Source organism: Lepus europaeus, chromosome 2 (genome assembly GCF_033115175.1).
Source record: "Lepus europaeus isolate LE1 chromosome 2, mLepTim1.pri, whole genome shotgun sequence".
NCBI lineage: Eukaryota > Metazoa > Chordata > Mammalia > Lagomorpha > Leporidae > Lepus > Lepus europaeus.
In genome coordinates this window covers 4138882-4158109 of record NC_084828.1, presented here as the reverse complement: position 1 = coordinate 4158109, position 19228 = coordinate 4138882, and the positions used below count along the sequence as shown (strand labels likewise).

The following is a 19228-nucleotide window of genomic DNA, read 5'->3' as shown; positions in this document are numbered from 1 at the left end:
CTGTCCCATCTGTGTCTCCGCAGCACCCTTCAGACGTGGGGCGGGCCCCCAGCAGCTGCGGCGGAGACAGCTGAATGTCCAGAGTACACAGGAACCGGCTGCAGAGGAAGGAAAAGTCGTTTTCCTCCCATTTCTGCCTCAAAGAAGAAATGAACTTCTCACCGCAGAAGTCCCCGCCGTGTGTCGCGGGGCCGAAGGAGCCGCCGGCACCCCCGGACTGGCTGGCGGGAAGGGTGGACCCCACTTCGCTCCCCAAGGACTTCAACTTTCTGAGCTTGGTCGAGCAGCAGGCCTCGAAGGCCAAGGTCAGTCGGAGAGGAGTTGTTCAGGCCCCAGCCCACCCCGGGGATACGACGCGGGCCTCCCCGTGGCACTGCACGGGCGCAGCCCCCTGGGACCCTGCTCACACCCAGCAAATGCCAGAGACTCAGCCGGGGCTGCGGCAGCACTGCACCCCTGAGGGGGGGCCTGGGACTTCCGTCCCGTGTGCTGGCGCTCCATACTGGTGGCCCCGGCTCTCCACCAGCTTGCCACCCCAGGCCCAGCACCTCTCCAGGCTGAGGGCTCCCGCCGTTGGAGCTCCTGCTCTCCTGCTGCATTTTCAGCCCCTCCTCCAGGAGGCAACCCCCACCTCCACCTGCTGCCAGAACCCAGGACCCCCGAGACCTGTCCCCTGTCCCCCACCCGCACCTCCTGTCCACAGCCACCATCGATGGCGGCCGCCCTACTTGTACCAAGACTCCCGACCATGGTGCCATGCGTTCCCTGTCCGCAGGGGCCGGAGAACAACCTGTATGCCCAGTACGAGGAGAGGGTACGCCCGTGCATCGACCTCATCGACTCCCTGCGGGCCCTGGGCGTGGAGCAGGACCTGGCGCTGCCCGCCATCGCGGTCATCGGGGACCAGAGCTCGGGCAAGAGCTCCGTGCTGGAGGCCCTCTCTGGAGTCCCCCTCCCCAGAGGCAGCGGTAAGTGCGGGGGCCAGCGGGGCTCCAGGGCCAGCGACAGACTCCTGCCAGCCACAGAGCACCCCTGGGACCCGGGGGGTTTAGAGACCGCCCTCAGGGACAGCCCCCGAGAGGCCAACCCCCACGGGCCTGGAGACTGAGGTCGGCATGCGTGGCCAGAGCCCCTCCCCTCGTGTGGTCTCTGCCAGAGGGTGGGAGCGCTTCTCCTCCTGTCGGGCGAAGCTAGGAGGTTTTGGGTGACGCGTGAGGTCCTTGTGGAGGATCCCGTTGACAATGTGCATGGCTGCTAGGCCAGGCGATGCCAGCTAAGACGTGACATCTCCCCGTGGAAACACTCTGAAGGGCGTGTGTGGAGCCCAGCAGCTGGTGCGAGGATAATTTAATCAAATGGTGACAAAGACAGACAGGAAGGGGTCCTTGGCGTGGACCGTGGAGGGCTTCCCAGGCCTGCAGGGAGCCAGGACAGTGGCTGGCGTAGAAGGGGGGGCATGGGCAGGGGTCCTGGAGGGAGTGGCCACCGTGGAGGGAGGCCTCCCTCACCCGCGGCTCCCTGGGCTGTTCCCAGCAGTGACCAGAGGACAAGGCCACCAGCTCCTGGGATGTCCCAGGAGACCCTGTCAGCCCAAGCTGGGGCTGAGATGTGAATGCCAGGAGGGTGGGGAAACACCCCCCGCCCCGCCTAGGGCAAGGGTATGAAGGGAGCAGCTGCTCAGGGCCCCAGCCCCAGCCCCAGCCCCCACTCCAGGGGCCCTCCCTGCACATGGCAGCTTCACACTCTCCGGTGCGGCCTCCTCGGGCTGCCCGGGCTCTCCCAGGCAGCACGCCCTTCTTCCCAGCCCTCCAGCCCCTAGGGTGTGGGGAGCGTGGGGGGGGTGGCGGCTGGCACCCTGGGGCGTGGGAGCCAGGGGGGGTGGCAGTTGGCCCCGGGTGGTCTCCCAACTTTTTCCTTCTGCCCCATCCCTAGGCTGCCCGACGGAACCCAGACAGGCCTCCAAGCAGACACCCGAGGGCCCCACATCCCCATGCACCACACCCAGAGCAGGGCAGGGGCTGCAATGCCGGCCAGCAGTGACCGCTCAGGGACCTGTGAGCCAGGGGCTCCCGCTGCAGCAGCAAAGGCACGGGCACACTCCGGCACCTCGGCTCCTGCACACCTGCCAAGCCAGGCCCCGACCGGGACCACAAGGTGTCCGTGGTCCCGGAAGTGGGGGCGCACCTGCCAAGCCAGGCCCCGATCGGGACCACAAGGTGTCCGTGGTCCCGGAAGTGGGGGCGCACCTGCCAAGCCAGGCCCCGATCGGGACCACAAGGTGTCCGTGGTCCCGGAAGTGGGGGCGCACCTGCCAAGCCAGGCCCCGATCGGGACCACAAGGTGTCCGTGGTCCCGGAAGTGGGGGCGCACCTGCCAAGCCAGGCCCCGATCGGGACCACAAGGTGTCCGTGGTCCCGGAAGTGGGGCCAAGGGAGCAGAGAAGCTCGGCTCGAGAGCAGACTGACCATGCAGGGCCCTCGCAGGGATCATCACGAGGTGCCCACTGGAGCTGAAGATGAAGAAGCAGCCGTGGGCGTCCAGGTGGAGGGCGACCGTCAGCTACCGGGACGTGCGGCTGCAGCTGGACAACCCCTCCCAGGTGGAGAAGGAGATCCGGAAAGGTAGGGCCCCTGGGCTCCTCCCTGACATGGGCACGGCCTCCCCGCTGGGACACCTCCCCTGTCCCCGCACGACCTTGTCCAGGTCACCGCCCACTGGTCACCTCCCAGCTGAAGACCCTGGGTGGCTGCTCTCAGCTCCCACAGCCCTGTGGCTGCCCGGGCCGGCCCCGGCTCCCCTCCTCTCCCCTCCCTCCGCTCCCCAGCTCGGGGCCTCCCACCTCCTCCACGGGGAACAAACTGTCTTCCTTCTAGGTTTTTCCGTGTGCCCATCCCAGACCTCCCACCTGTCCTGTTCCCCCTTACCTGCCTAATCCCTACTGGTCCTCGAGGTCTCAGGTGGCCTGTTCTGGATGCACCCCAGCCCAGCGGGGACGGACAGTGCTTGTCCTCCCCAGGCCCTGCTACACCGGGGCCACAGCTCCAGGCCCTCCCCACCTGACGTTCCTTGTCAACATGGCCAGTGCCCCCGGCCGTTGAACAAGGTTGGCCGAAGCTGGGTACACGAAGGCCCCATTGCTCCCGGAGTCTGCACAGCCCGCCTGGCCCTGCCCACGAGGCTCCCCCTCCCTGCTCCCACAGCCCAGCCCCGAGCTCAGAAAACAGCCCTGAATACACCAGGCACCTCTCCGCGGAGGCACCGGCTCCAGGCCCCCTAACAGCACACGCCAGGTGCAAGGGAGAGGCCGTGGCCGCCTCCAGGGCGCCTGCCCACCCAAGCGGCTCCCCAGGCAGACCAGTCCTCACGGCGACCCAGCCTGCCTCCGGTTCTGGGGCTCAGCCCCAAGTAAAGAAGCTGCTGGGGCCCTGAGACTGCTGGGGCTTCCTTAGGATGCTATGGACAGGGTTTAAGCCGCCACAGCGCCCCCTGGTGCCCCCTAGGAGCTGGGGGCAGTCACACTGCCTCGGTCTGTGGCCAGCACGTGTGCCAACTCCCACCCAGGTCTCCTGAGCTCGCTCGGCAGGCTTCTAGAAAAGCAGCCCCGCATTGGGATCCCTCTGAGCTGCCCGTCCCCTGGAGGCCAGCGGTCCCCGGCGTTGCGTCACTCACCGGGGCTCCTCCCCTCTCGGCCTCTGCAGCCCAGAGAGCCCTGACGGGCAGTGACACGAGCATCAGTCAGGAGCTCATCACCCTGGAGGTCACCTCCTGCGAGGTTCCCGACCTCACGCTCATCGACCTGCCTGGCATTGCCAGGCTGGCTATAGGCGGGCAGCCCCAGGACATCGGAGAGCAGGTGAGCCTCGTGGGGACTTGGGGAGGGGCCCGGCTGCAGCGGCTGAGGCCTCTGGATCCGTGCCTGAGCCTGCAGTGCCCCAGGGTGCCTCTTGGTGCTGACCACCCTCCCACTGAGGCCCCTAGGCCTTCACACGGCTCTGCCTGCTGGCCTTCCCCGACCTCCATCCCAAGCTCCGAAGCCAGCTCCCCATGACCGCCCTCTCTGATACATCCATCGTACCCCTCACTTTTCCTGTCTGTCCTCCTTGTTTCTCCATGTGGGGAGCTCACTGCCGGTTCCCCTGGGCAGAACCCCAGAGGCGCTGGAAGCAGGGGGCCCTGGCTGCAGGCCCCAAAGGGTCTTCAGGGAAGAAGAAAGGCCACAGGGAAGGGAGGCAGCCCAGCAGGCCGGGGCAGGCAGACAGCCCTCCAGGGAGTGGGGTTGGCTCGCCCGGGGACCCTGTTGCCCTCGCCCCATCACGCCCGTCCCCTGGCCCTGCTGCCGCGTGGTCAGATGGGGCCACAGCTCGTCCTCTGTGTCTCTCTGGCCCCAGATCAAGGCGCTCATCAGGAAATACATCCAGAGGCAGGAGACCATCAACCTGGTCGTGGTCCCCAGCAACGTGGACATCGCCACCACCGAGGCGCTGAGCATGGCCCGGGAGGTGGACCCCGACGGGGACAGGACCATCGGTGAGAAGGAAGATCCAGTCTTCCAGGGAACATTCTGGAAAGTAGCGCTGTGGGAGGTGCCCTGCGTCCTGCGTGGGATCCAGGTGCTGCCGCTCTGGGCCATCAGAGATAGTGCTATTTGGACGCTGACGTCTCTGTGGCATTTAGAGGCAGCTTCCTGGTCCTCTGGTTTGTGGCAAACTCGGGTAAGCAAGGCCCCAGTGACTACGGCCATCGTGATGGTGAACTTGGCCAGTCAGTGCAGTGCTGGAGCCTACACAGACAGATCTCGGCCTGGGTCCTAAACAAGGTTGCAAAGAAATGAAAATTTTCTGCGCATTCTAGGGCTCTATTTCTAAGCATAGAAATAAAGGGAAATGTGCGAGGTGTGGCAGGGAAAGAACAGGCCCCAGGCTGGGAACTGCGTGACTGACAGTAGCCGAAAGGTGGGAGCCTGGACGTGCTGACCCGGGGACCAGCAGGGGGGCGGCAGCTGGGCAGGCGGCGTCCTCTCCCCACTAGGGCCAGTCCTGGTGAGAAGACCCCCGTGCGTCAGCCCCTGCCTTCCCTCTCAAGGAGAAGCCGTGCCCTAGGTACGCGAGAGCAGCGGCCGGCTCAGGGTAGGGCCCGGGGCTGCTTCCCCCTCCCAAGGCCAGGGCCTCGCTCTCTCACTGGAAGGTGCCACAGGGGATTCGGAGAGCTGGTGACTCTGTCCAGAGCGTGTAGGTCTATGCTTGTCCAAATCTTCTAGGCGGGGTGAAGGTGGGCTCTTACATGAGGCCTTTGGATGAGAGAGATAATGAGTGCTCAGCTGTGGTTCCCAGGGAGGGTCAGGAAATGGTAGACCAGATGGCCAGACCGCAGCACAAACTACAGAGGAAGACAGAACAGAGATGGCGTTTAGGTCTTCCATGGAAATAAAAAGTACAGCGGTGCAAACACTCAGAAATCCAAGCTTTCAACCCAGCCCAAGGAGGGAGCAGAAGAGTGGGTGACAAAGGCGGGAAGCACAGAGCAGTGCAGACACCCCCAAGGAGGGCTCTGGGGGGCCCGCGAAAGGGACCTCGTGGTAGGAACGGCGTCCCCGGGGAGAGGCTGGGCGGCCGGCCCTGGTGCCCACCACACAGCAGGTGTCCACGCGCGTCGGGTGGGTCAGAGAAGGCCGCGCCCCGGGACGAGGAGCCCCGAGCCCCGGAGCCCCCCTGCTGACGTTCCGCACCCTCCCGCAGGGGTGCTGACCAAACCCGACCTGGTGGACAAGGGCACCGAGAAGGGCGTGCTGCAGGTGGCACAGAACCTCACCTACCACCTCAAGAAGGGCTACATGATGGTGAGGTGCCGGGCCCAGCAGGAGGTCCTCAACAACCTGAGCTGTGCCGAGGCGGCCAAGAAAGAGATGCAGTTCTTTGAGATGCACCCGCACTTCAGGTGAGCGCCTGCAGAGCCCCGGCGCGGGACCCGCCCAGCCACGGCCACCGGCCACGGGGGCCAAGTGACAGCCGGGCGTCCCTGCCTTTATTCTAGGTGACGTTTCTGATGTAAAAGATTTGTTTGAAAGGCAGTTACATATAGTGTTGGGGAGGGGAGGGTATCTTCCGTCTGCTGGTTCACTCTGCAAACAGCCACAGTGGCCGGAGCTGGGCCAGGTGGAAGCCAGGAGCTTCTTCCAGGTCTCCCACACTGGTGCTGGGGCCCAAGGACTTGGGCCATCTTCCACTGCTTTCCCAGGCCACAGCAGAGAGCTGGATTGGAAGTGGAGCAGCTGGGACTTGAACCAGCGTCCCTATGGGACACCAGCACTGCAGGCAGGGGCTTAACTGGCTGCTCCACAATGCCGGCCCTCTCAGGTTACGTTAACTGAGTTATTGAAACAAATTTAAATATCGCTCCTGTGCTCTAACAACGGGGTTGACTACGTGGCCCTGCACAGAGCACAGAGCATTGGGGTTTCCTGCAAGGGTCTCACTGGGGTCCCACAAAGTCTAGGGAGATTTGTAAGGCAGGAGCAGGTCTTCCCACTCTTATAGATGAGGAAAGCAGGCCCAATGATATGTGGAAACAGGATTCGAGAAATATCTAGAAAGTTCCGGAAGCCTGGTAAGCGGCGCACACGAACGGGAGCTTTATGGACCTCTTCTGAGGCGGCGCAGTGACAGGTTCACTAAGGTATAAATCATCCTGTCGTGACGCTGCGCTTGGCAGGGCGCTGGGTCTTCCCCCCCAGGTTTCGTTCAGGAATTTCCTATCCCTGGGCAGTGGGAGCCCGGTCAGAGGGCAGAGGGCAGAGGGCAGAGGTCACTCCGGCTCTAAGCAGAGAGGCAACAGGAGAACAGTGAATCTGAGCAGAGCAGGTTTGCCTCCTGCTCATCGTGCCCTTGGGAGCTGGGCCACCGTCTCCAGGTCTGCCCGGGGCACCCTGCTGCTCCCTCCGGGATTACGTCGAACAGCCTAGGCACAACGTGTCACGTCCCTGTTTGCAAAGCCCTTGGAGTGGCGCCAGGCATGGTAGCATTGGATGAACACCCATCGCACGGAGCAAAATGCCCCCGAGTGCCACTTAGCGAGGGAGACGGAGAGACGCACCCGCAGGCATCCGCGAGAGGTGTTTGCACGAACTCGGGCGGCGCGGAGGTCGCTGGCACCCTCCGAGGTCTGGGCACCGTGGCAGCCCTGTGGCAGACTGGGGCGAGCGCCGGAGCCTGGCTGTGCTGTGTTCCCTGCAGGCAGGCTGCCCCGCCCGCCAGCTGGCTGGGACGAGGAGAAGGGACAGGGAACGCGAGCTCCCAGCACCCTGCCTGCCTGGTTACGGGCTGGCGCCCTCACTCCCTGCCTTCTCTCTCACTTCGGTGGGCATCCGCGGCCCCGGGGAGCTGAGCTGCTCACCCACTCCCTGTGAGAATGGCCGCCCAGCCCTGCCGCCGGGCCTGACGGGTGCCCCGTGTGTTTTCAGAGTTCTCCTGGACAATGGGATAGCCACGGTGCCCCGGCTGGCGGAAAGGCTGACGGAGGAGCTCAGCGAGCACATCAGTGTGAGTGGGAGAAACGCCGCCTGCCGGGCGGCTGGCGTGCAGCAGGTGCAGGCGCCGCGTACAGCGTGCTCCAGGGAGAGGGCGCTGAGAAGCCAGGGTGAAAGGAATGGCCATGAAATGGCACATTCCCCTTGTCAATTGGTTGTGACCCTTCACAGTATAAAGCCATTTCCCCAGCCTCACACCTGGGAGAGACGACCAGTTTGTAAGGAATAATCTCCTTCTGTGGTCTCTCGAAACTACCTGGTCTCCAGAGCCCATCCACTGTAGAACTGTAGTCCAGCCTGGGGCTTGTTGAGAAACAGGGTAATTCTTTAAAATATCGATTTATTTGGAAGAGTTACAGAGAGAGAGGGCAGACAGGGATGAGATCTTCATTTACTGGTTTATTTTGCAAATGGCTGCAATAGCCTGGGCTGGGCCAGGAGCTTCCTCCAGGTCTCCCACACGAGTACAGGGGCCCAAGCACTTGGGCCATCTTCTACTGCTTTCCCAGGCCACAGCAGAGAGCTGGATCGGAAGAGGAGCAGCCGGGACTCAACCGGCATCCATATGGGATGCCGGCGCTGCAAGCGGCTGCTTTACCGGCTATGCCACAGCGCCGGTCCCTGTGGACCCTTTTAAAAACCCCTCTACAAAGCACCGAACAAAATCCAACAAGAGGAAGCCAGAGCCTCCCCTGGGAGCTGCAGCACTCACCCACTGCACGCCCCGCCTTCCTGGGCCCCTGCTACCCTGGGGATCCCCCAGCCTGGCTGCGACGCCTGCCGGCCAGGTTCCCAAAGCGCAGGGTTTCACCGTTTGCAATTGTCTTGTTCAGAAATCACTCCCGCTCCTGGAGACTCAGATACGAGAGAAGCACCTGAAGACAACCGAGGAGCTGCGGAGCTGTGGGGCCGACGTCCCCAGCCAGGAGGCCGACATGATGTTCTTTCTGATTGAGGTATGGGTTGCCTTGGAATGCCGGGTGACCCTGGGGTGCAGAATCCAGTTTCTGAGCCACCAGATCCCTTTCACTCAGGGCTGGGGCCCAGCCATGCGGTCTGGCCCCGCCCAGGCAAGTGCGGGTGGAACTCGAATCGTAATTAATCTGCAGCAGGCTAACTTTTTATTTAAAATTATTTATTAATTTATTTTAAGGACTTATTTATTTATTTGAAAGTCAGAGTTACACAGAGAGAGGAGAGGCGGCGGGGGGGGGGGGGGGTCTTCCATCCGATGTTTCACTCCCCAATTGGCCACAAATGGCTGAAACGGCTGGAGCTGCGCCGATCCAAAGCCAGGAGCCAGGAGCTTCTTCCAGGTCTCCCACATGGGTGCAGGGGCCCAAGGACTTGGGCCATCTCCCACTGCTGTCCCAGGCCATAGCAGAGAGCTGGATCGGAAGAGGAGCAGCCGAGTCTTGAACCGGTGCCCATATGGGATGCCGGCGCTTCAGGCCAGGGCGTTAACCCACTGAGCCTCAGCACTGGCCCCTATTCATTTATTTGAAATGCAGAATGAGAGAGAGAGAGAGAGAGAGAGAGAGAGAGAGAGAGAGAGAGAGAGAGAGAGAGAGAGAGGTCTTCGACCTGCTGGTCCACTCCTCAATGGCCACAACGGCCAGAGCTGGGCTGATCCGAAGCCAGGAGCCAGGAGCCTCCTCCAGGTCTCCCATGTGGGTGCAGGGGCCCAAGGACCTGGGCCATCCTCCACTGCTTTCCCAGGCCACAGCAGAGAGCTGGATCGGAAGCAGAAGAGCTGGGATTTGAACCAGCGCCCGTATGGGATGCTGGCACCGCAGGCTGGGAGGTGCCCTGCTGTCCCCATGTCCCCTCCTGAGGACCTGCTGTCCTTTCAGAAAATTAAGCTGTTTAACCAGGACATCGAGAAGCTGGTGGAGGCGGAGGAAGTGGTAAAGGAGAAGGAGACGCGGCTGTACAACAGGGTGCGCCAGCAGTTCCATCGCTGGGCCGGCGTCCTCACTGCCGGCAACCTGAGAGGTAAGGCTTCCGCCATAGCAGTGCCCTGCCCCAGGGCCACAGAACAGGCTGAGCCCAACGTGGGAGGGACTGTGAGAGCGCCATGTGGGGGCCAGGGCCCCTGCCCAGCCCACGCCTCTGTCTTGTCCTCAGGCTCAGGTGGAGCCGCCGCGCCCTGGGCCCTCGAGGGAGCAGCCGACCTGGGAGCTGGCCCCGGGGCGCCTCTCTGGCCTCGGCTGTGTCCAGGAGCCAGGGGCCGGCCATGGTGGCGGCTGAGCCGCAGCCTGCAGTGTGGCCTGCTGGACAAGGGGACCTGGGATAGTTCCCATCTGGGTGGAGCAGAGGACACGGTGACAGTTACAGCCACGCAGCTTGGACTCTGTGTGGGGTGCGTGTGTACTGTGTGGGCTGCGTGTGTGTGGTGTGGGGGTGTGTGTGGGCTGCGTGTCTGTGGTGTGTGATGTATGTTGTGTGTAGTGTGATGTTGTGTGTGCTGTGTGTGTGTAGTGTGTGTTGTGTGTGCTGGGTGCTGGGTGGCACTGGGCAGGAGCTGCACTGTAGGGTGCCGCCGTGGCTGTCTCCGCTGTGGTCTGCACTGGGCGCCTGCAGAACCCCCGCAGGCTGGGAGAACCTGTGAAGTTCTGTTTCCATGCAGCAAGTGGGAGTTGGCTGGGGACAGGGGCGCCGGGTGCTGCCCTAGGGGAGGGAGTGTGTTCCACAGACAGGGGCGCTGGGCGCTACCCTGGGGGTGGGCGTGTGTTCCACAGACAGGGCGCCGAGCACTGCCCTGGGGGTGGGAGTTTGCTCTGGGGGCAGGGGCTCCGGGCACTGCCGAGGAGACAGCCCTTCATGGAACACGCGCACATGGTGGGGTTTCTGCCCCTCGGGGCCAGCACCCCTCAGCCTGGCGTCAGCGCCCTGGGGTGGACCGTGCGCCAGATCCATCCGCAGTCCTCCCGATGGGTGGGGTGCAGCAGGAGCAGGACCTTAAACAGCGTTGCGACCTTGAAAACACGTGTGGACGGCCTGGAAGTCACCAAGGAGGTGTGTTTCATGTTGCAGTGAAAAATAACATTCAGGACGAAATCTCAAAGTACGAGAACCAGTACCGCGGCAAAGAGCTTCCGGGCTTCGTCAGCTACAAGACGTTGGAGACCATCATACAGCAGTACCTCCAGCAGCTGCTGGACCCCGCACTGCAAGTGCTGCTCAGCGTCGTGGGTGAGGCCCGCCGTCCCCGGCTTCCCGGCTGGGCGCCCACAGGGAGGGGCTGGCACCTGCCGAGGGCACTGGGCTCCCCGGGGAACACGCCCCAGCCCCGCCCCTACTCCGCACCAGCCCCGCCCCTACTCCTCTGCGGATGGGCGCCCCGCCCTGGACCCGGAGCCACGTTTTCTGAGTTACTCTCCCTGTGTTCTGCTTGCGTGGCACCGATGTTTTGTTCTCTCTCGGGTCAGAGCTTGTCCAGCAGGCTTTCTGTGACACGGCCATGAAGCACTTCAGCGATTTTTCCAACCTCCATCAAACCGTCTGGGTGAGTGTTCAGGGCTCCCCTGCCCCCCAGGACTCCTGTGGTTTCATCAGCTCTCGGCTCGGACAGAAGTCCACCCTGCTGCAAATGCGGGGTGGGGTGGGGGTCGGGGTGCAGGCCGGTGGGCCGGGCAGGTGCGGGGGCTCAGCTCCAAGAGAGGCTGCCTGCTTGGCTTTGTCTCCCAGCCCTGACCTCTGCTGCGGGGCGGGGCTTGGCTCTGAGTGACAGCCCAGAGGCCCAGGGCGGGGACTGGCTCTGGAGTCCTCCTGGCCCCTGACCACCATTTCTCCAGACTGGAGGCTGCCAGGGCTGAGCTTCCCGGCCCCCACGGTTGCTGCCCCCGGTCCTTTGAGCGCCCCCGCTGCAGGGCTGGTTTCCCCGAGCTCCTGCCCAGCCCAGCAGGTGCAGGAAGACGTCGCCACCGGCCCCCACGTGCGTGGGACCTGCAGTCCTCGGGGAGACGCAGCCTCCCTTTGGCTCCCCGAGGCCAGGGCCCCGCAGGGTCTCTGCCATGTGTCTCTACTCCACCTCAGACTCATCAGAGCCCCGATCTTGTCCCCTGCAGCCCCGAAGTCTGCGTGGGAGTGGCTGTCTGGGGTCACTCCCACCAGGGGGCTCCTCCCGGCCCAGGGGCTGCAGGGCTGGGCTCCGCCACTGTGTGTCCTCCGCTGGTGGAGTCTCTTCTGCTCCCATGGGGGCACGGCCGGCGCCAGGAGGGCGCCTCCTTCACCCTCCCCTGGGGCAGGGACTTCAGTGTCTGGGTTTGGGAGGGTCACACACTTCCCCCCTTGCTGACACTCTGCCTAGACGCCTTTGACTGCGTGGGGAGGGTGGGCGGGGGTGTCCCAGGATTCTGAGGAAATACACAGAGCCCGCCGTCAGCACCCCTGCGCACGAGAGCTTGGATTCAGCAGTGGAGAGCGGCAGGCAGCCCCGGGGCAGCAGGGAGGGGGCGAGGAGGCAGCCGGGTGGTGTGCTGGCAAGGAACCGGATCTCCTAGGAATCTCTGCTCAGAGACCTTGCGTGGCTCTCAATTCCGGGTTAAACCTGAGAGTACTAGCCAGCTGGCAGAGCAGCAGCAGAAGGCACAGCCGGTCTCTCTCTCATCCGCCCAGAACAACATCGAAGGCATCAAAACGAGGCAGGTGGAGAAGGCGGAGGAGGTGATCCTGCTGCAGTTCAAGATGGAGCAGCTGGTCTACTGCCAGGACCAGATCTACAGCACGGTGCTCAAGGGTGTCCGGCAGGAGGCGCTGCAGCCCCTGGGAAACACCCCCGTGGTCTTCTCCAATGCCCCCCACTCTGCCAAAGACACAGCCCAGGTCTCCACCATCAGCGAAATCGGAGCCCACGTGGAGGCGTACTGCTTGGTGAGCCCTGCTGTCCGCCCAGCCTGTGTGTCCCGTGGGAATCTATGCTCGTGCGCCGCCCCTCCCAGGAGCCCTGTGAGCCGCTTTCAACTCCTCCGCCCGAACCCTTGTTACACTGGCAGCGCAGGGATGCAAAATGAAATCTGACTTCAGATGGCACGTGCGGTGCATACACCCTCAGAACGCAGCAAAACACAACAGGCACGGGGCCCTGGCTGCCACCAGCCATCCTGGGCTGTCCCAGCACCGTCAGCCCCCCAGGCAGGAATAACGGTCCCTTCCCCAGATTCTGTGAGCCACGTGACCCCCCCCTTTCCATCCCTCCGTCCAGTGGCAGGTGCAAGGGTGCACAGGACGGGAGAGAATTTAGGCTGCAAATGCTTGGCCCCTGTACCCTTCCCAATCAGAACAGGGCGTCCAGCCGCCAGGCCACCTGACCTGACGAAGACAGGGGCCAATGGACACGCTTGAAGCAGATCCCCCTACTTCCCCAAGGGAGCCGGGGGCACCATGGGCAGCAGAAGGAGCTCCCGGGCAGGCTGGACGCCCAGCAGGTGGCATGGGCCGGGGGGACCCAGAGAGCTAAGGGGACAGGTCAGACGCACCTGTTGTTTATTGATGGAGCGTCAGAACGCGGCAGAGTGAACCTGGACACGCCCAGGAGCCCCAAGGCCCCTCTGGGGAGCCTCGGGCTTTGCGTCAAGACCCTCAGCCGAGCCCCCTCTCGTCTCTTCCAGGAAACCAGCAAACGGCTGTCCAACCAGATCCCGTTCATAATTCAGTTTTTCATACTTCGAGAAAACGGCGACTGCCTGCAGAAAGCCATGCTGAAGATCCTCCAGGAGAAGGACAGGTATTGCTGGCTGCTGCAGGAGCACAGGGAGACCGCCGCCAAGCGCAAGGTCCTGAAGGAGCGGCTCTCCCGGCTGGCCCAGGCGCAGCGCACGCTCTGGCAGTTCTCCAAGGGAGGGGTGTACTGAAGGGACTGCCATGCGGCTGCTGGCGCCCACCCGAGTGGCCCAGGGCGTGGATCACTCCTCCATCCTCCATCCCGGTCCCATACGCATCCCCAGAGCTTGCGGCTGGTGTCCCCACAGGCCCAGCTCCCCTGACCGCCACGGAGAGGCGCTGTCGAGGCCGTGGCCCCACGCAGGCAGTGGGAGCCCTCACTCCGCTGTGATCCGCAGCCTGGGACAGCCCAGGGTGGGGGAGGGAGTCTGCATCCACTTTGGTTGTGCGAGAATCTCGCTGGGCACCCAGGGCAGAGTCACCACTGATCAGCAAGAACAGATCCCCGCCGTGGAGGGCTGGGGGATGGACCTGGAGCCCTCTCGGAGCCCGGATCCTGGGTGTTTGTATCCCTTAGCGGTCACTCTCCAGGGGAAGCCTCGTGCCGCTGCAGGTTCCCAGCCCCGGGAGGCCCCTGCCCCTCTGCGAGAGTTTGCCCAGTGTGGGAGCCTGCACGTGGTGTCCACGAGGGACTTAATCAGGAAAAGCCTTTTACTAAAACCCGGCAGCCTTGCGCCAGACCAGGGCCCAACGGGACAAGCCAGGGGGATTCCGATTCCTACCTCATGCGTCTCTGATTGTCAAATACTGAGCACGGGGCCCTTACCCCAGACAACAGAGGGAACACTGTTACCTGCTTACTGTTGATCCGGGTTTCACATGGAAAGTGCCTGCCGAGCCGGCAGCACGGGCGAGGGTGGGAAACCTTACACTTTCACAGTAAAAGTTCATGGCAAAACTGCAGCCTGAGCTGTGGCCCCCAAGTAGTGCCTTGCAGATGCCGGTGTGTTTCCACGCCCCCATCCTCCCTGCCTGGGCCTCTGGGGTGACCGTGCTGGGCACTTGGCATAAGGAGCAGGCATAAGGAGACTCCAGGCTCGGGAGGGCATTGACGGGGCCGCCCCTAGCCAGCGGCTCTCCTGGCCCTGAGCCACTGCACCCACAACAGCCACCCAGTGCCCTGCAGTGCCTGGCACCAAGGGTACAGAGATACACAGCACAACCCAGTGCCTCCCAGGACCCCGCTGTCCTCGGGCAGGGGACACAGACACGGCAACCGCTCCTGTGCAGCTGAGAACATTGCCCGCGTGCCAGGAAACTGAACCGAGCCTGTGCAGTGGGCGCGTCCCCGCCGTGAACCCCCCTCCCCAGCCCCCAGCAGCCCCCAGCCCTAGCTGCAGCCCCGGTCTGCTCACCTCTCCCCGCACCACACACCCCGAGCCTCCAGCACGGAGCTCCATGAATACGCCCAACAGGACCGGATGGAGGGTGGGGTGGGCGCGGCGTGGCCCCAGGTCACTGCCCCACGAGGGACTGGCGGGCGGGCAGGGCCCACGCTCCGACCCGGAGACAGCAAACTCGCTTCACGTGGGTGCCTGCGGACGGCGGCCCTAAAGGAGCCGCGGTTTTGCAGAGCCACGGTGCCTTCCCGCTCCCGCACTGCCAGGCCTGCGGGGGGGGGCCCCGCTCGCCCACCCCGCGGCTGCGCCCCCACACCCAGCTTTCTGCCTCCATGCAAGTGCGGGTCAGCGCGGGGTCCGTGCGGGGTCCCCAGGCGGCCCCAGACCCTGCGGCCACCCAGCTCCCGGCGAGGCCAGCGTGCGGGCCCGGGGGCACGGGTCACAGCGCGGAGAAGACGAGACCCACAGGTGACCCGGGCCCTGGACGGGCATCCAGGCTGGACCCGGGGGACTGAGCCGGCTCTGCCCCCGGGACACGGCGGCCCCGGACGGGGCACAGCATCCGCTCCACATCCCGCGATCCCGCACAGCGCAAACCTGCGGGGCACCAGCGGCACCTGGCCAGAACCAGGGGACCCGGACCGCAGCCCCATCCACCTGCCCCCTCCTCCCTAGGTGACCCCTGCCTCCGGCCCCGCCCCTCCTCCTGGATCCGCCCCTCCTCCCAGCTCCACCACCTGCTCCAGGCTCAGACTCTCCCCAAAACCAAACCCCACTCCTGGCCCCGCCCCCCCTTCTGCCTCCTCCAGGGTCTCCCGGCCCCTCCTCCTCCCCGCACCGCCCCTTCTCCCGGCTCCGCCCCTCCACAGGCTCCGCCCACCCCACAGCACCGCCTCGCCTCTCTTCTCGGCACCGCCTCTCCTCACGGCTTCACGAGCCCAGGCCCCGCCCACTCGTGGAGGCTCCGCCCCTCCTCCCCGCCCCTGCCCCGCCCAGGCTCGGCCCAGGCTCCTCCCCACCCCAGCCCCGCCCAGGCTCCGCCCCACGCCCACCCCTCCGGACTGGAGTTTCCAACCACAGAGGAAACTGAAACTGAAACTGAACCCGGAGCGCGGACATGGTGGGGGGGGGGTTGGGGGGGCGAGGGGAGCGGGGGGGGCGAGGGGCCGAGGGTGCAGGCGCGGTGACCAAGCCCGGGAGGACCCAGCTGCCTCCTGGCCACGCGGAGTGGGGGCCCGAGAAGGGCGGGGGGCTGCCCACCCTGGGGCCACTGCGGCGGCGGGGCCGGCAGCGACCAGGCCAGGCCTGGGAAGTGCGCGCCTGGGGCCAGGAGCAGCGGTGCTGAGCCGCAAAGAACCGGCCCGAACCTGCAGGGCAGCCGGGCCCAGGGCCGCGCGCTGGGGACTCCGTGGAGCCACACGAACCGGGGTTCTTCCGCAGAGACGGGCACCCGGCAGGGTCCATGCGGGGAAGACGAGCTACAGGAGTTCATTTAGGGGCAGAAGTTGGAGATTGTGCGGGCGTTTGACCCAGCGGTCTCCGCGCCAGGGCTCGGCCCCGGGGGACACTGTGCGCTCCCGCGGGTGTAGCCGGGAGCAGAGGCCAGGGCACAGCCCTGGGGAATGAAGCCCTGCACGGGGACCACGGTGCGGAGGCCTCCCGGGGCTGGGCGGCTCCTGGGCCTCCATGTGGTCCGGGGTGAAGTGGGCCCACCCTTCCCTCTGGGGGTGTGAAGTGGCCCGCCCTTCCCTCTGGGGGTGTGAAGTGGGCCCGCCCTTCCCTCTGGGGGTGTGAAGTGGGCCACCCTTCCCTCTGGGGGTGTGAAGTGGCCCTGCCCTTCCCTCTGGGGGTGTGAAGTGGGCCCGCCCTTCCCTCTGGGGGTGTGAAGTGGGCCCTCCCTTATCTCTGGGGGTGTGAAGTGGCCCTGCCCTTCCCTCTGGGGGTGTGAAGTGGGCCCGCCCTTCCGTCTGGGGGTGTGAAGTGGGCCCGCCCTTCCTTCTGGGGGTGTGAAGTGGGCCCGCCCTTCCCTCTGGGGGTGTGAAGTGGGCCCGCCCTTCCCTCTGGGGGTGTGAAGTGGCCCTGCCCTTCCCTCTGGGGGTGTGAAGTGGCCCTGCCCTTCCCTCTGGGGGTGTGAAGTGGCCCTGCCCTTCCCTCTGGGGGTGTGAAGTGGCCCTTTCCTTCCCTCTGGGGGTGTGAAGTTGGCCCGCCCTTCCCTCCAGGGTGTGAAGTGGGCCCGCCCTTCCCTCTGGGGGTGTGAAGTGGCCTGCCCATCTCCCTCCCCCGAGGGCCTGGGAAGTCCCTGAGTGCAGATGGCCCCTCAGGCGGGCATCCAGCATCACAGAGCCCAGTGCCCAGGCGCTGCTGCCCGTCCACCCAGAACCCCACCCCCAAGCCAGCACAGCCACTCCTCTGGGCGCAGCTTCGTCACCTGCAGGAGAGAGTGAGGTCCCCAAGGGCAGGCCAGGGAGAGGCTGGGCAGGCATGGGAGGCGCCTGCACCCCTGGGAGTGGCAGCCCCTCGCTGCCCTTCCCCGAGCCCGCCCGGGCCCCACCTGGCTCTGCCTGGCCCAGGCTCTGTCTGGTCCCTCCCCTGGGAGGCCACGGGGCAGGGGCTCCTGTGGTTTGGAGCAGGGGGCAGCACAGAGGGACAGCTCTGTCCCCTGCGGGCCAGCCCTGTGCCGCCCTGGCCCGCGTCTCAGCAGCACTGTCCCCTTCAGAGTCCGCCCACCGGGCTTCAGCCTCCAGGATGCTCCGGTCCCCACCTGTCCAGCAAGAGCAGCCAGAGACTGGGGGAGAGTGTGGGCTCCCCCCTCTACCCTGTGTGGGGTGGCCCTGGCCAGGGGAGGACCTCAGGCCAGCACCGCCCCCTCTCTGCCATGCCCCCTGCTGGCATTGGCCTCAGGCAAGTTCTCCCCAGAGCTGGACCCAGGGCTGGCTGGGGTGACCTTTGTCACCAGAGCAGTGTCTGGGGGGCTGCTTGTCTCTGAGCTGAGCTAGGAGCATGGAGGTGGGGGGTCCCCGGCTACAAAGGAGCGTGTCCTTTCCCACCCACAGCCCCTTAGCAGGAAGGGGAGCCCCCAGGGAGGGCTAACCTAGTCTGCACCACCCCACCCCAGGCCATGTCCATTCCGGGGAAGTTAGACAGGAGAAGTCCAGGGAGACCTTGGAGTGAGCAAAGGCAGTGGGGGAGGGGAAGCGGGCAGGAGGGTGGAATCCCCCCAGGAGCCAGGCTGGCCCCAGAGGCCAGGCTCAGTGTCCGGACCCCGTGGGGCAGCCAGGGTCAGGGTGCGCTCAGGTTCCAGACTGGGCTGTGGGGGCAGCAGCCGGGCCAGGGGCCTCAGAAGCCTCTGATGAGACCCAGGTCCTGGGCTCCCGCCCCTCCCGAGGTTAGACCCAGGAGGTCCGGGCTTGGGGCCCCAGGACCTGCGTTTCCCGCGGGCAGCCAGGGTGGGCGGTGAGGGGGCTGCGCTGGGCGCCGGGCCCACCCTCCTGGCCACTGAGTTTCCTTTCCCTGCCGCCAGGTCTCTGGGTTTCCTTTTGCGGCCCCTGTCCCCGCCCCCGTCCTGGTCCCTCAGGGTCCTCTAAGTTTCATTTCTCCGCGGCCCTGGGCGGAGCTGGAGGCGGAGCCGGCGCCGCATAAAAGCGGAGGAGCCCGGACCACAGCTTCTGGTGCTGAGCTAGGAGCAGTGAGTGTCGCCGCTGGGTTCGCGCTCCAGCCAGCCGAGGGGCACACGCAGCGGGGCTTCCTGGCGGAGAAGAGGTGAGGGCAGTGCGCGTCCCTACTCGGGCTGGTGACGTCACGGGCGCGAGGGCCACAGTGGATGCGCTCCGACCACCCCAGGTGCTGACCCCCAGAGCGGCCCGCCCTGAATGACGCGGTAAAACCTGAACCCGCCACCTGCCGGGGCTCTTTTCGAATTCCTGCAGCCAGAGAAGGGGGAGGGGCTGGAGTCCGGAAGGGTCTGGGGTCAAGGGGCGGGGCGCTGAGGAAGGAAGTTTGCTGTCCCCTCTGAGTGGCCCCGCGGACTGGAAGTTTCTGCGGTGGGGCGGGGCGGGCTCCTGGGAATGGCCCCTCCCGGTCCTCACTGGTCCTGGGGGGGGGGACCCCAGGGCAGCTGGGAGAGGAGGAGGCCCAGAGAGGCACGTGCGGGGCTCCGCCCACCCTGCTGGGCTGGGGCTGCCCAGAGGGCAGGACCCCACAAAGAAGATTCCGGAAGGGGCCTGGGGAGCAGGACCCTGCTGCTGGGGACCCAGGCCTGGGGAGACGACCCTCCCCCACCACAGCAGTGGCCACAGAGCAGCACTTCTGAGAGCCTTCCTAGCACGGGTCCGTTTTTGGACATTTAATGTCTATTTGTTATCTATTTGAAAGGCAGAGGACAGAGCTTTTCCACCTGCTGGTTCACTCCCCTGCCCGCGACTGCTGGCCCAAGCAGGTGGAAGCCAGGACCTGGGGCTCAACCCTGGCTCGGCTGTGGGCGCCATGGACCCACTGGGCGAGTTCTGGGTGCGGAGCCAGCCTTGCGTGCCGGGCATCCGGGCATCAGAGCTGCACCTGGGTGCAGGCTCGGGGATGGGGCGCAGGGGCCGCAGGGTCTTTGGCTGTGTGGAAGACCCAGGCAGAGTTGGCTTCGGGTTTGCTC

At 65.2% G+C, this 19228-nt stretch overlaps 1 protein-coding gene across 1 annotated transcript in view; it reads left to right on the top strand.

Annotated features, from left to right (window-relative positions):
• The window catches only part of LOC133769640 (uncharacterized), a 37603-nt gene continuing 18375 nt past the window's right edge, over positions 1-19228 (top strand). The window contains exons 1-13 of the mRNA XM_062204840.1: positions 1-305; positions 776-968; positions 2484-2621; positions 3699-3853; positions 4389-4527; positions 5736-5934; positions 7457-7535; positions 8356-8478; positions 9376-9517; positions 10559-10717; positions 10954-11030; positions 12143-12397; positions 13135-13250. Of these exons, the coding sequence (XP_062060824.1) occupies positions 75-305; positions 776-968; positions 2484-2621; positions 3699-3853; positions 4389-4527; positions 5736-5934; positions 7457-7535; positions 8356-8478; positions 9376-9517; positions 10559-10717; positions 10954-11030; positions 12143-12397; positions 13135-13250 (2006 nt within the window). The 5' untranslated portion in view covers positions 1-74. The remainder of the gene's footprint in view (positions 306-775; positions 969-2483; positions 2622-3698; positions 3854-4388; positions 4528-5735; positions 5935-7456; positions 7536-8355; positions 8479-9375; positions 9518-10558; positions 10718-10953; positions 11031-12142; positions 12398-13134; positions 13251-19228) is intronic.